The 16,853-nt window shown below is 46.3% G+C and overlaps 1 protein-coding gene across 1 annotated transcript in view; it reads right to left on the bottom strand.

The window, feature by feature from the left end:
- The window catches only part of LOC132573491 (heparan-alpha-glucosaminide N-acetyltransferase-like), a 311,892-nt gene that overhangs the window by 77,244 nt on the left and 217,795 nt on the right, over positions 1-16,853 (bottom strand). The window contains exons 10-11 of the mRNA XM_060240983.1: positions 12,626-12,752; positions 6,275-6,361 (exon numbers count right to left, since the gene is read on the bottom strand). Coding sequence (XP_060096966.1) covers positions 6,275-6,361; positions 12,626-12,752 — 214 coding nt within the window. The remainder of the gene's footprint in view (positions 1-6,274; positions 6,362-12,625; positions 12,753-16,853) is intronic.

Below are 16,853 nucleotides of genomic sequence, written 5' to 3'. Positions count from 1 at the left end.
AGTCCGCACACTTAACCACTACACCACACTGAGGGGGAAGGGGTGACCCACTCCTGGTTGTGAAACTCCTGGAGATTGGGGGATGGAGTCTGGGAAGGACAGGGACATCAGTGGGATACAATGCCATGGAGTCCACCCTCCAAAGAATCCATTATCTCCAGAGGAACTGATCTCTTTGGTCTAGAGATGAGCTGTAATTACAGGAGGTCACATCCCTATTTCCACTGCCAATGCACTCCACAGTCAATTATTGATTGAGCGAAGAAGTGCTTTCTTTTGTCTTTTGATGTGCAGGGCTGGTGTCAATGGTGGGCATGAGAGGGCATAGAATCACAGAATCATTGAGTTAGAAGGGACCTCCAGACTCAACAACCCCCTGCACAATGCAGGAAACTCACAAATACCTCCCCCTAAATTCACAGGATCTTCATTGCTGTCAGATGGTCATCTAGCCTCTGTTTAAAAACCTCCAAGGAAGGAGAGCCCACCACCTCCCAAGGAGGAAGCCTGTTCCACTGAGGAACCACTCTAACGGTCAGGAAGTTCTTCCGGAAACTCTTTTGATTTAATTTCAACCCACTGGTTCTGGTCCTGCCTTCCGGGGCCACAGAAAACAATTCCACACCATCCTCTAGATGACAGCCCTTCAAGGACTTGAAGATGGTGATCCTATCACCTCTCAGCTGCCTCCTCTCCAGGCTAAAGATCCCCAGCTCCTTCAATCTTTCTTCATACGACTTGGTCTTCAGACCTCTCTTCTGGGTCTGGTTGGAGGGCCTGCTGCTGACCAGAGATACATGGTCCAGCCACAGTCTATGAACGTCTGCAAGCCCAGTATGACCACATATGAGAAGTCGTGCTCCAAAACACTAATTGGCTTAGCTCGTAGCCTCAATACTCCACTGGATTAGAAAACCACTCTCATCGAATTATACAGCAACACATCTGCAGGGATTTCTAGCCTGCACCATGATGTCAGCAGCAGCTGTCTTAAAGGAAGTCTCTGCTGAAAGGGCATTGACAACAAATGAGAAACATGGCTTGTGGTGGGGGGGAGGCTTTGGCTAGTATCTAAGGTTTGCTTTGCAATCCACCCCCTCCCGGTCCCGGCTGACAGAACCAACACCTCATATAAGCCTGAGAATTAACTGCGGTTGTAAAATTAGTGACCGAGAGTCTCATAAAGTTGCAGTGGGTTTTGTGTTTCACAATCCTGCTGGTCCCTAGCCTCTGAGCAAGGGAGTCATAAAATACTTCTCTTTTTTTGTTTGTTTTAAAGTAATTTTTCTGTATAGTAACAGAACATCCCATATTTCAGACAAAAGAGGTCGTGCTTTTGACTCAGTTTCTTCATGTTCTCATGATACACGGCATCTGTTAAACAAATGAATACCTTGGAAATGCAAGAAACCGGAGAAGAAAATACCAAGGTTTCCATTCTTCTTGTTAAAAAGAAAAGTCTGCCCCTCTGCTGACGCGTGGTGGATCTAGGGCTGCCAGTTCCCTCCAGGCAGCTGGCAGGGGTCGGGGTGAGCTTACTGGCAGCTGGGAGTTTTATCGCACATTTCAGCAACATGCCCGCATGCAGGGGTGGGGTTCTAGCAGGAGCTCATTTGCATAGTAGGCCACACACCCCTGATGGAGCCGATCCTCCAAGGGCTTACAAAAAAGACCCTTGTGAGCTCTTGGAGGATTGGCTACATCAGAGGTGTGCGGCCTAATATGCAAAGGAGCGCCTGGCAGAATTCCACCCCTGTCCACATGACCTCTAAAGTGACTCTGAAATCATGTGGGCACACTGGGGACGTCAGGACAAAGCTCTGCCATAGAGACCACCATCCAAAGCATCCCTTTTCTCCAAGAGAACGGGTCTCTGTGGTCTGGAGGTGTACGGTGACTCTGGGGGATCCCCAGGTCCGATCTTGGAGGCTGGCATCCCTAAACACTGCCAACTATTTTGTTATCAAGGAAAACAAGATCAGGAGCAGAGAGCACCATTACCGTTTCCCTTTTTGAGAATCCAACTACGCATGAGGAATCTTTCCCCCACAGTATCAAGGTTTCTTGCCACGAGCACCTCCATTTTGAATTCAGTCCAGTGCTGTAGAACTGAGCTGCTGTAGAAGGGAATGGCTATGTGCAACCTGCTTCCTGGCTTATCAACTAATGGCAAACGAGAATGTATTTCTCTTTTAGAACAGTGTATCAGAATATCGGGTGTTTTTTTTTGTATCGACATGCTCAAATAAGGGATATTGGCTGTTTATCTTGTTACATATACTAATCCATCTCCCACTATATTTTAATGCATTCTTTTTTTCCCAATGGCAAACTATAATGATGTTCTAACCTCTTGAGAACCGAATGCCCTCTATTATAATCCAGAACTAAACAAAGCCGGGCTGATACCCAGATTTATGGCACTTCACGCCTACAGCATCTATCTGCTTTTTATCCCCCTCCACTGTCGTTTCAGCCCGGTTAACAGCACTAACTAACAAACACTAACTAACAAACCAATTTGTAATTTTTTTTAATCTGCTAAAAACATTTCCATGACTCTACATACTAGCCGCCCACTTTCTCTATATTTAGGACTGCTTCCCGTTCCACTTTTGTCTGATGAAGTCTGCTTCGAGCATACGAAAACTGACATTCTGAATAAAACTTAAGTTCGTCTTAAAGGTGCAACTTCTCTAGTGCTTTGTTCTATTATGTCTGTAATGTCATACAAGTCACTTTCTCACCCGAAGTGCATGGTACTGTTCAGAGTTAAAGGCCACGGCTCAGAGACTTTGGGCGTTTTCGCACAGAGCTTACCCCCGGAGCGACGTCCCTCTTCACCGCACAGCGTCTGCACGGACTTCGCACCAACTGCTCCGCAGAACCAGGAAGAGTCGCGAAGAGCCGCGGCTTTTGCGTCGCTAATGTAAACTGGTTTTTAGCGGTATACATTTGCAACGCAAAAGGTGAAGAGGGACGTCGCTCCGGGGTAAGCTCTGTGCGAAAACGCCCTTTGTGGAGCAAACTGCTTCAGCTGGAGCTGATAACAGCAACAAGTGGTAGAGAAAAAGGCGCCTAGTGCTTCAAACTTGTAACGTATTCCTGAGCCCAAGGGCCCCAGTCTCACCAAGACAAAGTCTTGGAACTGTAACATTTTCATTTAACGAATAAACCTAATCTGCTTTCATCACAGAGGTTATCATTGATGCAGATTGTGCAGCACCTGACACACGGGGCTTTCCCTTTCATGACACCAAAGCTGCTGTGGAGATTTTAAATTAATTTACACTTTTGAGAGCCAGGGTGGTGTACTGGTTAGAGTGTAAAACTAGGAGCTGGGAGGCCCCAGTTCGAATCCCCACTTGTGCCATGGAATCTTACTGGGTGATCTTTTCAGTCTACATTCACTACTGATCTACACATCCTCTGATTTACAGCTGGACTGAAGTACAGAAAGCTACCTCTTTGATGACGAAGAAGAAGAAGAAGATGGGTGGTGGTGGTGATGGTGGTATTGGATTTATATCCTGCCCTCCACTCTGAATCTCAGAGTCTCAGAGCAGCTCACAATCTCCTTTATCTTCCTTCCCGCACAACAGACACCCTGTGAGGTGGGTGGGGCTGAGAGAGCTCTCACCGAAGCTGCACTTTCAAGTACAACTCCTATGAGCTACCCAAGGCCATTCCAGCAGCTGCAAGTGGAGGAGTGGGGAATCAAACCCAGTTCTCCCAAATAAGAGTCCACACACTTAATTACTACACCAAACTGACTTAGCTCTTCAGCTGCAAATTTTCACTTTTACATGTGCAAATATGTTCTCATAACATCACCCTAGGGTTACCAACCTTCTGGCTGCACCTGGAGGTGTTCCACTATTCCAAGTGATCTCCAGACCACACATATCAATTCCCTTGGAGAAAAAGGCTGCTTTGGAGGGTGGAGTCTATGGAATTATACCCTACTGAGCTCCCTCCCCTCCTCAAACCCCACCCCCCGGTTCAGAGCTGGCAGCTCAACCCTAGCCATGTTGCCTTCCAAGGTAGCCCCAGCACCTTCACCTGCCCCTCGCATTAAACCAGGGGAAACATCCATCCGAGTAGGGCTGCCAACTTCCACGTGGGTAACAGAATAAAGAGGAATCACAGTTTGATTCAACAATACACCAAACATTGTGATCAAAAAATCTGTACCAGTCTAAAAGGTAAAGGTAGTCAGTCCCCTGTGCAAGCACCAGTTGTTTTCGACTCTGGGGTGATGTTGCTTTCACAACATTTTCACAGCAGACTTTTTACGGGGTGGTTTGCCATTGCCTTCCCCAGTCATCTACACTTTCCCCCCAGCAAGCTGAGTACTCATCTGACCGACCTTGGAAGGATGGAAGACTAAGTCAACCTCGAGCCAGCTACCTGAACCCAGCTTCTGCCGGGATCAAACTCAGGTCGTGAGTAGAGCTTAGAAGTGCGGTGCTGCAGCTTTACTACTCTGCGCCACAGGGCTATACCAGTCTAGAAATTAGTATATAATGAAAATATGTAATGTAATATAAGTGAATAATATTAACCACACAATACACCAAAGGGCCTTTTCTGTTGTAGCCCCGTGCTGGTGGAACAAGCTTCCTGAGGAGGTTAGGGAGCTGTGAGAGCTCGCACAGTTCCACAGGGCCTGTAAGACAGCGCTCTTCCACCAGGCATTCATTAATTAAGACCACAGGCTACTACAGACTTCAAAACATCTGGACCACCTCTAGCATGAACCTAAGATTTGCTTCTACAGACAACATCCAGCTGGAACAGCAGCGCAGTAAAATGAGATATAAAAACAGATTAGGCAGTACCCATCTTATCAAACAGATTGCCACCCAAAGATTAATATAGCACCTGAAATGTTTTGATTTTATGCTTTTATGTTTTTTAATGTACTTCTATATTCCACGTATATAACTAAACATGTAAGCTGCCCTGAGCCTGCTCCAGTGGGGAGTAGTGAAACTATAGGATCTTAGCGTACAGCTGTGTAAGTAAAAAACCGCTAAGAAATACCATAAATTTTAAGCAACCAGACAGTATAATGTAGAGGTCAGTGGTGTTCTGACAAAGCTTGCATTTAGAATTTCAAATAAACAAGAGCATGTAGCAAAAAGAAGACAGTTCAAAAACAGTCTTTCCAATCACAAAGGAGTAACAATATTTCAGTATTTAGTTCATGGAACTAAAGGAAGCCTTTCCAAAGATGTCTGTTCTAGATACCAAGACGTTTCATCCATCTTTCTTCAGTTTGGAGACCTATTTATGACTGGAAACCAATCTTTACAATACATTCACAGAAGACCAACAAGGTTCAAAACATATCTGCTAGATTTCCAGGTTCTCCAATGGGGAGGGCAGGATATAAATCAAACAAACAAACAAATAAATTGCACAACTCTATATGTACTAACAACTAGCAAACGATCCAGACACGGTCCTCCAGAGAAAGCCATTGCAAGGTAAATTCTTACAGAAGAAGTCTGTAAGCTGCACGTGAAAATACAGTCAATAGCATCAGAAACTGTTGTATAAACTTCATAAAAATTCATAAACTGAAGTTGAAGCTTCATCAGCTTGACTGGCAATCGATGGGACATGGAGATCTCCCAGAATTACAACTGAGCTCCGGATGACAGAGACCTGTTCCCCTCAAGAAAATGGCTGCTCTGGACACAGTGGTCGTTTTCGCACTCACCTCCAGCCGGCGCGACCCCCCTCTTCACCGCGCAGGATCTGCGCGGATTTTGCACTAAATGCCACGGAGCAGCCTTTTGCGCCAGAAACTCCCGTCGCAAAAGTGGCGCAAATGCCAAACTGCTTTTTGGCGATTTACGTTTGAGCGGCTTTTGCGACGGGAGTTTCCGGCGCAAAAGGCTGCTCCGCGGCATTTAGTGCGAAATCCGCGCAGATCCTGCGCAGTGAAGAAGGGGGTCGCGCCGGCTGGAGGTGAGTGCAAAAACGACCAGGATTATGCTGAGACTCCTCCCCTTCTCAAGCATCACACTTCCCAGGCTCCACACCCCTTCCTAAACCTCCAGGAATGTTCCCACCCAGAACTGGCAGGTTTCTGAGAACTCAGTTCCCTGTGGCTGCCATTTTGCATGATGGGAACAATATGGTCTTATGGATACCACAGAAACTTGCGTAGACTCCTGCATTGGCCACAAAACATTTGATGCATATGAAGCACCTCAGGAAGCATGAGGAGAAAGCCCCCACTTAGCACACCGTGGGACATTACCTGAAGTCCAAAGAAAGCCATCACGATGGAGTTGATTGTCCCCAGAATGCCTTCAGGATCAAAAGGCTGGGTGGTCTTGTAGAGCTCCTGTCAATGAAGAAGACATTGCTTACATTAACCAAAATGGCCAAGGTCTAGACAGCCTCTGAGGCATAAATAGACAGGGTCACCGAATAAATGTGGGCCGCAGAAGAGAACCTGGCGTACATCCAGACTGTCTCATCACCTCACGCAGCCATCTATTTTTGGATCAGTTGCAGCCATTAACAGAAGAACCTCAGAGCCAGTCAGCTCATTTGTTGTGTGACCAAAAAACAATTTGCTAAAATTCTGCACTAATGGTATACTAGTGGATAGCCAGTTTGGTGTGGTGGTTGTGTGCGGACTCTTATCTGGGAGAACCAGGTTTGATTCCCCACTCCTCCGCTTGCAGCTGCTGGGATGGCCTTGGGTCAGCCAGAGCTCTCTTATCTGGGAGAAGCGGGTTTGATTCCCCACTCCTCCACTTGCACCTGCTGGAATGGCCTTGGGTCAGCCAGAGCTCTCTTATCTGGGAGAACAGGGTTTGATTCCCCACTCCTCCACTTGCACCTGCTGGAATGGCCATGGGTCAGCCATAGCTCTGGCAGAGGTTGTCCTTGAAAGGGCAGCTGCTGTGAGAGCTCTCTCAGCCCCACCCACCTCACAGGGTGTCTGTTGTGGGGGAGGAAGGTAAAGGAGATTATGAGCCACTCTGAGACTCTTCGGAGGAGGGTGGGATATAAATCCACTATCTTCTTCTTCTACCCTGACCTGGTTGGAACAGGCTAGCCCAATCTCACTGGAATGGATCTCAGAAGCTAAGTGGGCTTGGCCCTGGTTATTATGAACTGGCAGAGACAGACCAAGAGAGAGATCTTGGGGTCATGGTAGATAATTCACTGAAAATGTCAAGACAGTGTGCGTTTGCAATAAAAAAGGCCAACGCCATGCTGGGAATTATTAGGAAGGGAATTGAAAACAAATCAGCCAGTATCATAATGCCTCTGTATAAATCGATGGTGCGGTCTCATTTGGAGTACTGTGTGCAGTTCTGGTCGCCGCACCTCAAAAAGGATATTATAGCATTGGAGAAAGTTCAGAAAAGGGCAACTAGAATGATTAAAGGGCTGGAACACCTTCCTTATGAAGAAAGGTTGAAACGCTTAGGGCTCTTTAGCTTGGAGAAACGTCGACTGAGGGGTGACATGATAGAAGTTTACAAGATAATGCATGGGATGGAGAAAGTAGAGAAAGAAGTACTTTTCTCCCTTTCTCACAATACAAGAACTCGTGGGCATTCGATGAAATTGCTGAGCAGACAGGTTAAAACGGATAAAAGGAAGTACTTCTTCACCCAAAGGGTGATTAACATGTGGAATTCACTGCCACAGGAGGTGGTGGCGGCCACAAGTATAGCCACCTTCAAGAAGGGGTTAGATAAAAATATGGAGCAGAGGTCCATCAGTGGCTATTAGCCACAGTGTGTGTGTGTGTGTGTGTGTGTGTGTGTGTATATATATATATATATTTGGCCGCTGTGTGACACAGAATGTTGGACTGGATGGGCCATTGGCCTGATCTAACATGGCTTCTCTTATGTTCTTATGTTCTTATTACTTGGATGGGAGACCACCAAGGAAGGCCAGGGATGTGAGGCGGGCAATGGCAAACCACATCAGTTAGTCTCTTGCCTTGTTCTGATGAGCCAGGCTCACCCTTCTGGGCTTCAGATCTTGGAACCAAAGCAGGGTCGGCCCTTCCTAGTATTTAGATGGAAGTCCAGGGTCATGCCACAGAGGCAGGCAACGGCAAACCACCCCTGTTCACCTCTTGCCTTGAAAACCCTGTGCGATTGCAATGAGACAGCACTTTCCACCGCCATCCCAATGGCGGTCCAACTCAAACACACGTTTGTACAATTTTGACCTCATTTTTAAACTTAATCTCAGGTAACTTTTAAATCATAGCAGAACGGCAACTGTAAAAGAACCTAACATGGCTGAAGCAGAGATCAGAGCTAACGTAGCACAGTAGTTAAAATGCTATTTAATGTCATACACGGGATGAAATCCAGAGGGGGGTGTGCGTGTGTGGAAAGTGCTGTCAAGACACAGCCAACTTACAGTGACCCCAGCTTGCAAGACAAGTGAGAGGCAGAGGTGGCTGGCCATTGCCTTCCTCTGCAGAGCCTTCCTGGGTGGTCTTCCATCCAAGTACTGACCCCGCCTAGCTGATGAGATGGGGCTATACCATGCCGCCTTCCCTCCAATCCAGAGACGGGTAAGAAAAATGAGGTTTCCTGCAGAAAATTGACCATTATAACTACGTTTAGTAAAGGTACAGCAACCTCCCTCTCTCCTGGACGCAAGGGAAGCAATGATCACTTTCCTCCTCTGTCTCAATTATTCCCTTAAAAAAAAAAACATGGGAAGGAGAAAACCGAAAATGCATTTAATAACGGCATAATTTTCGTTTTCTCTTCCCATGCCCTGCCTACCTGCTTCTATTATCATCTGCCTTCCTTGTTAAAACTCGAGACGGATTACAGAGTCGTATGAACGATGCCTTCAAGACCAGTGCAATATATACAGCCGGCAATACAATAAAATGAGATCACACAATTCAAGAACAATTGAATGGGGGGGGGAGGGGAACAGCATAATACAAGCAACAGACTGGATTTCGCCAATGGACTGGATTACAGAGTCGTATGAACGATGCCTTCAAGACCAGTGCAATATATACAGCCGGCAATACAATAAAATGAGATCACACAATTCAAGAACAATTGAATGGGGGGGGGAGGGGAACAGCATAATACAAGCAACAGACTGGATTTCGCCAATGGACTGGATTTCACAAGTAGCGAAAAATGAGAAACAGTATAAACACCTCCGGTAAACATCTGAATAGGGAATAAATAAAGTTTCTTCCCCTTGGGGGCCCTCAGTCCTCCCTCTTCATCAATATGAACACATTACCTTTTCCATGTTCTGAAAATCAGCTATATTAAAAGTCGGTGCCACTCATACCATTAGTGCAATCCTAAACAAAGTTACACCCTTCTAAATCCATTAATTGTAATGAATTTAAAAGGGAATAATTGGCTGATTACAGACTGGCAGTTTGAGGCGACCCAAAGACGCCTCAGAAACCAACTTGAAAAATCCATCCAAATGAGCACATCTGCCGCCCGTCCCCATCCCGTACTCGCCTCATCCTCTGGAGTCCCCAGAGCGGCTCAAGAAGGTACCACATTTGAAGTGGGAGCAAATTTCTGAGCCGCGCAGCAGTCGCCTCTTCAGTGTCTGGGTGCAGAAGTGTGCAAGTGATGCGCTTTGACAGTGTGAACCTGCCAAGCCATCCCAAGCCGCTTGGTGCTACAAGACACGGTCGCAACAGCCATCTCATAGCGCCAAGTCGCCCCGCAGACGGGCTGGGAACGGCTGGCGGGGGAGCGTTTGGACACTTTGGGATGCTTCTTTTTAGCTGGCCGGATTTGGGATGCCTCCCATCCACCCCAAACTGGCCGTCTGTTATCAGCAATTGTGTTTAGGATTGATTGCCTTATATGTGTCAGTTAACATCAATGCCTTGACAGCTGCTGCCAGTCTGAGTAGACACTACTGACCTTCATGGACTCAGTGTGAGGCAGCTTCATGGGTCTTGTCCATCACTGTCACAGGCTGAGCTCTGAGATTCAACCTGCCTCCTGCTGCCCGTGCCCAGAGACAGCTGCCATGCCAGGCTCAGCCTCTCTTCACCCAACTGTTGCTTCTCCTCAACGTTCCATCATGGTTGTTGATGCTGTCACCCTAGCGATGAGGCCCTGGCCATTCCAGAAGCCAACCTCCTCTTCAGAATGCCCACTCTTAGTCAGACACAGAAGATGGCCTGCTACAGCCCACCATTTCATGCCCCTTTCCTCACAATGGTCTTCCAAGAAAGCTCACTGCTTAGGAGGGTTTACAGAGGAAGGAGGAGGAAAGCTTTCCCCACCCAAGGAAATATCATTGCCTTGTAAATGAGGCATCCAATGACAGGAGGTCTAAAGATCACTTTGCTGAATGTACTGGTTGATTTGTTTTGATAACTAATTCAAGGAAGGTCAATTGGTGGTGTGAGTCCCTAGTTCAGTCCCTGGGGCAATTTTAGCAGGGGTCTAGCAGCCTGACCAAAATTGAAATCAATTCATGGTACAAAATTGAAATCAATACATGGCTCAGTTTCACTTAAAAGGTGAGGAAATGTTTTCAAGTTCCTCCACAACTTACTTACGTTGTAGCTGTCTTTTGATCTAACTTAGATGGTTCAGGCTAACTGGATCTTATCAGCTAAGCAAAGTCAGCCCTGGTTAATACTTGGACGGGAGACCACCAAGGAAGTCTAGGGTTGCTCCATAGAAGGAGGCAATAGGAAACTACCTCTATATACCTTGACCAGGCTGGTCTAGACTAGGCTGATCACATCAGATCGCAGAAGCTAAGCTGGGTTGACCGTGGTCAGTATTTGGACAGGAAGCCACTAAGGAAAACCAAGGTTGCTATGCAGAGGCAGGCAATGACAAACCACCTCTGAACATCTGCTGCCTTAAAAACCCTACAACAGGGGCGGCCAACGGTCGCTCTCCAGATGTTTTTTGCCTACAACTCCCATCAGCCCCAGCCATTGGCCATGCTGGCTGGGGCTGATGGGAGTTGTAGGCAAAATACATCCGGAGAGCTACCATTGGCCACCTCTGCCCTACAGGGTCACCACAAGGTGGCTGTGACTTGATGGGAATTTCCACCACTACCGCTACATCTCCCTTTTGAATTTTGTGAATCCCATGGAAATGCATATATTTACATACCAGGGGTGGCCAACGGTAGCTCTCCAGATGTTTTTTGCCTACAACTCCCATCAGCCCCAGCCAGCATGGCCAATGGCTGGGGCTGATGGGAGTTGTAGGCAAAAAACATCTGGAGAGCTACCGTTGGCCACCCCTGTTATATACAGTGCTGTGACAGAACATAGGGACTTTCACAGAAACATAGAGTTAGAAGGTACCCCCAGGGTCATATAGTCCAACCTCCTGCACAATGCAGGAAACTCACAAATACCTCCCCCTAAATTCACAGGATCTTCATTGTTGTCAGGTGGCCATCTAGCCTCTGTTTCAAAACCTCCAAGGAAGGAGAGCCCACCACCTCCTGAGGAAGCCTGTTCCACTGAGAAACTGCTCTAACGGTCAGGAAGTTCTTCCTAATGTTGAGCCGGAAACTCTTCTGATTCAGTTTCAACCCATTTAATTTCTTACCTTCTGAGGCAACAGAAAACAATTTCACACCATCCTCTATATGACAGCCCTTCAAGTACTTGAAGATGGTGATAATCTCTCAGCTGCCTCTTCTCTAGGCTAAACAGACCCAGCTCCTTCAAGCTTTCTGCATAGGACTTGGTCTCCAGACCCCTCACCATCTTTGTCACCCTTCTCTGGACCTGTTTCAGCTTGTCTATATCCTTTTTAAAAGGTAGTGCCCCAAACTAAACACAATATTCTGGGTGTGGCCTTACTAGAGCAGAGTAAAGCGATACCATCACTTCACATGATCTGGACAATATACTTCTGTTGATGCAGCCCAAAATTGCATTTGCCTTTTTAACCACTGCATCACACTGTTGACTCATGTTCAGCATATGGTCTGCTAAGACCCCCTAGATCCTTTTCGCACATACTACTGCCAAGACAAGTCTCTTTGTGAATAGGTTGATTTGTGCTGCAAAATCTAGACACTGAGCACCATATAGAGAATATGGTGACCCTCTAAGAACACAGAAGATACTCATCCATGATCTAGCTTTTCCATAACTCAAAGCTGTAGTTAACTGGAGGCCAACTAATTAATCCTCAGCCAGAATCCTCAGAGGTGTGAGGTGTTAAATTTTCCTGAAACATCTGGATCCAGCCTATGCCAGAGACAAGATAGATGGACCTTCTCTCTCTTCCAGTTGGGGTATCCCTACAGTATTTGATATAAAGGTAAATCCCAAATTGCTGAGGCCGCTTTTGAATTGAACTGAACATTCTGGTGGCTCAACCACTAACACGGATTCTGGATTCCACCCCCCCCCCATCCTTTTGAATTTCTTTTTTTAGAAAAAAAATAGAACATTGAAGTCGCAATAAATATTCCTTTTGTTTGGCTGCACCTGCCTATTATCCATGGAGGGAAGGAGAGGAACAGAGAGGCTGTTAGAAGATGGACACCCTCAAACGAAAGCCAGAAGCAAAACAAGCCTGGGACTTATAAAGATTTCACCCAGCCGGGACCCGAGATAATCTATTACCTTACATGTGGGATGGCGGTAGATGTGGTTTTCTCCAAGCAACCACTTATCGATGTAACCTGCTGCACCGCCCGTACAATTGGTGTATTGTCCATAGTCTCCTATTCCCCCAGGGCCCAGGTATCCTCTGCAGAGAGAACATCCCAATATTAATAGCAGCTGTCAGGTCTCCAAGCACCAGAACTCATTTTTTTAAAAAAAATCTTTTGTTGCTAGACCAGAGTGAAATGGAAAGAATTTGAAAATGAATTTGTGAGTGTCTTTGGCAGTTCTTAAATCGCGTTTACTATGCGTGCCCCCATTAAATTGCAATGAGTTCTTTGATCTCAGAAGGCCTCAAAAGCCCCACTAATTCTGGTAACTGCTAGGGTTCTTTTTGTGTATATGTGCCTCTGATCTTCCCCCAGAATGGAATATAATTTAAGGGAGGGAAACGCATTAGAATAACGCAAACCGAAAACATGCTTCTCTAATTGAGATGTACCATCTGCTACCAAATATCTACAAAACGTTTCTCAGCTAATTCAAATATTTGATGGTGGGGTTTTTTTTGTGTGTTCCCCATCTCTGGCCGACAATGGAGAGTGACATCGCGGCTGGAATATAAAATGAGTTCTATTGTGTCAATATTTACTCCACAGACGCAACTCCAAACAAGCAATCCCCCCCCCCCAAATTCTTAGCCTTTTCACAGCGAAGACAGTATAATCAAAAAAAGGTATCCCGTAAATTTACAATTACTCTTATTAAGCAGATTACAGTTATTATTTATCTGTAGGGAACGTGACAGTCGGGGAAAAAAATAATATAATAACTTTACTAAGGCCAGCTACCAAATCGCAGCATTCACCAGACTAAAAATTTGGGGCAGGGCAGGAGCTTTTGTGAGTCACTGCTGACTTCTGTAAGCAGTGCGACCTCACAATGTGAGCTCATAGTGTGATCCATGACTCACGGAAACTCCTCCCCTGCCACAAATTTTGTTAGTCTTGAAGGTGCTGCTGGACTCCAGCTCTTTTCTGCTGATTTGTTGTTGTTCAGTCGCACAGCTGAGTCTGACTCTTTGTGACCCCATGGACCCAGTCACGCCAGGTGTCTTCCACCATCTTCCAAAGTCTGCTCAAATTACATCAGTAACGCTGTCCAGCCATATCCTCTTTTGCTGCCCTCTTCTTCTTTGGCCTTCTGGAGAGCCAGTTTGGTGTAGTGGTGAAGTGTGTGGACTCTTCTCTGGGAGAACCGGGTTTGATTCCTCACTCCTCCACTTGCACCTGCTAGCATGGCCTTGGGTCAGCCATAGCTCTGGCAGGGGTTGTCCTTGAAAGGGCAGCTGCTGTGAGAGCCCTCTCCAGCCCCACCCACCTCACAGGGTGTCTGTTGTGGGGGAGGAAGGGAAAGGGGATTGTGAGCCGCTCTTCAGAGTGGAGGGCGGGATATAAATCCAATATCATCTTCTTCTTCTTCTTCTTCTTGGGAACAGTCTGGGTTGATTTTCCTTAGGACTGACTGATTTGATCTTCTTGCAGTCCAAGGGACTCTCAAGAGTCTTCTCCAGCACCACAGCTCAAAAGCATCTATTCTTCTGTGCTCGGTCTTCCTTATGGTCCAACTCTCAGACAGATAAAAACAATTTCTTTCATGAGGGAAGATTCCACTGCAGAGGAGAGGCAGTCCTTCTGCACATAAAGTCCACATTCACAACAAGTCTTTTGCACATTTCCAAGCACTCTGTGTGGAATCCAACACGCCTCTTAGATCAGGGGTAGGGAACTTTGGCTCTCCAGATGTTTTTTGCCTACAACTCCCATCAGCCCCAGCCATTGGCCATGCTGGCTGGGGCTGATGGGGGTTGTAGGCAAAAAACATCTGGAGAGCCAACGTTCCCTACCCCTGCCTTAGATGATGTGGCTCCAAAGGAAAAATAAACTTCTGGAATAGAAGTATTCCTTATGTGTCAGTTGACTTCAGACCACATTTCGCATCAATATGCTTTTTCAAGAGCCTTACTGTTCTGTAATATTCACAATTTGATGTCAGGCAAAAAAAAAATTAATGCATTTCTATTAGGCACAAGCTCAAAAACGTTGTTGTAAAAGTGAACTTTATGTGCAAAAGGACTGTCCCTTCTCTGCAGTGGAACCTTCCCTTATGAAAGAAATTGTTTTTACTGTGTTACTTGGTGTTTAAAAAATTGACAGTCTATAAATTTTTGGAATATATTTATTTCTTGTACACGTTTTTTTTTTTTTTTCCTGCTGCCCTCTACTGTGTTGCCACTTTCTTTTTCTGATACAGACGGACGGCTACCAATCTTCAGGGCTTTTTTGGGTACAAAAAGCCCAGCAGGAACTCATTTGCATATTAGGCCACACACCCCTGATGCCAAGCCATCTGGAACTGCATTCCTGTGCGTTCCTGCTCAAAAAAAGCCCTTCCCGCCTTGATCTATCGCCAGAAAAGATAATTCTAGGTAAACAGCCGTGTCAGTCTGAAGCAACAGAACAAAGTTGGGGTCCAGTAACCCCTTTAAGACCAACAAAGTTTTATTTAGCACACAAAAGCTTACATTCCAAATAAAACTTTGTCGGTCTTAAAGGGGCTACTGGACTCCAGCAGACAAGATAATGTACAAAATGACAATAGAAGGGGTAGGAGGAGGACAATCTCTTTTTTTTTGGGGGGGGGGGGCATAATGAAAAGCCCAGCTTGCCATCGCCTACAAACTGTAAACTGGGCTTTCCATTAAGCCCGGGAAAATATCAATATTCCTACAACGGAATCGTTTGCAAAGTTAATCAGGTTAGGTTATGCATGCCACAAAATGTAAGGAGCAAATCAGATGTAATGGTGCTCTCATGGCAGCCATGTGGATGCCGGTCAACATTTCAAAGTGATTTTTAAAATGCCACAAGGGTCTGATGCTCATTCCCCCACCCCCTGCAGTGTGGTGGAGTGAAACTAGGGTTGCCAACCTCCAGGTGGTGGCTGGAGGGCTCCTGGGATTATGACTGATTGCCCAGCAACAGAGACCAGTTCCCCTGCAGAAAATGGCTGCTTGGGAGGGTGGACCCAATGGCTTCAGACCCCACGGAAGCCCTCTCCCTCAGGCTCCACCCCCAAAATCTCCAGGCATTTTCTAAGCCAGAACTGGCAGTCCTGGGTGAATGGCTCTTGTCCCCCCCTCCTCATTTTACCATGTACCAAAATTGTCTTGCCCCCCCCCCCTCCTCACTTTGTTGTTGTTCAGTCGCACAGTCGAGTTCGACTCTTTGTGACCTCATAGACCAAGTCATGCCTGGCCCTCCTGTCTTCCACCATCCTCCAAAGTCTGCTCAAATTCGTTACATCAGTACCGTTTGTTACATCAGTACCGCTGTCCAGCCATCTCATCTTTTGCCGTCCCCTTCTTCTTTTGCCTTCTGTCTTTCTCAGCATCAGGGTCTTCTCCAGTGAGGGCTCCCTTCTCCTTTGGTGGCCAAAGTATTTGAGCTTCAGCATCTGATCTTCCAGGGAACAGTCTGGGTTGATTTCCCTTAGGACTGACTGATTGGATCTTCTTGCAGTCCAAGGGACTCTCAAGAGTCTTTTCCAGCACCACAGCTTAAAAGCATAAGAACATAAGAGAAGCCATGTTGGATCAGGCCAATGGCCCATCCAGTCCAACACTCTGTGTCACACAGTGGCAAAAAATTTTATACATACACACACACTGTGGCTAATAGCCACTGATGGACTTCTGCTCCATATTTTTATCTAAACCCCTCTTGAAGGTGGCTATGCTTGTGGCTGCCACCACCTCCTGTGGCAGTGAATTCCACATGTTAATCATCTATTAACATCTATTCTTAAGCATCTATTCTTCTGCACTCGGCTTTCCTTATGGTCCAGCTTTCACAGCCATACATTATGTCAAGTCTGTCTGTAAACTCTGGCTCAGTCAGAGAGCATTCTGGGTAGAACCAAAGTATAACCAAATGCTGCTAGCTCAAACCTTCCCTACCCCCTCCTTTCCTGTAGTGGATAGTTTTGCTTTGAAATGGAAAGATGTGAAAGTCTTATCTGTGCCTTCTCAGGCCTGGCTCTCAGGAGGGAGTCAAGAGCCCAGGACGATCAAGGCCATCAAGTCTGAGAACGAATTGGTAACATTAATGTGTGAATGTTCCCTGCATAATCCCCCCTCCCTTAGGAATTCCTCAGAAGTATCCCTTATATGCAATGTATCATGATA

Source organism: Heteronotia binoei, chromosome 6, assembly GCF_032191835.1.
Source record: "Heteronotia binoei isolate CCM8104 ecotype False Entrance Well chromosome 6, APGP_CSIRO_Hbin_v1, whole genome shotgun sequence".
Taxonomy (NCBI): Eukaryota; Metazoa; Chordata; class Lepidosauria; order Squamata; family Gekkonidae; genus Heteronotia; species Heteronotia binoei.
This window is presented reverse-complemented; position numbering and strand designations above follow the sequence as displayed.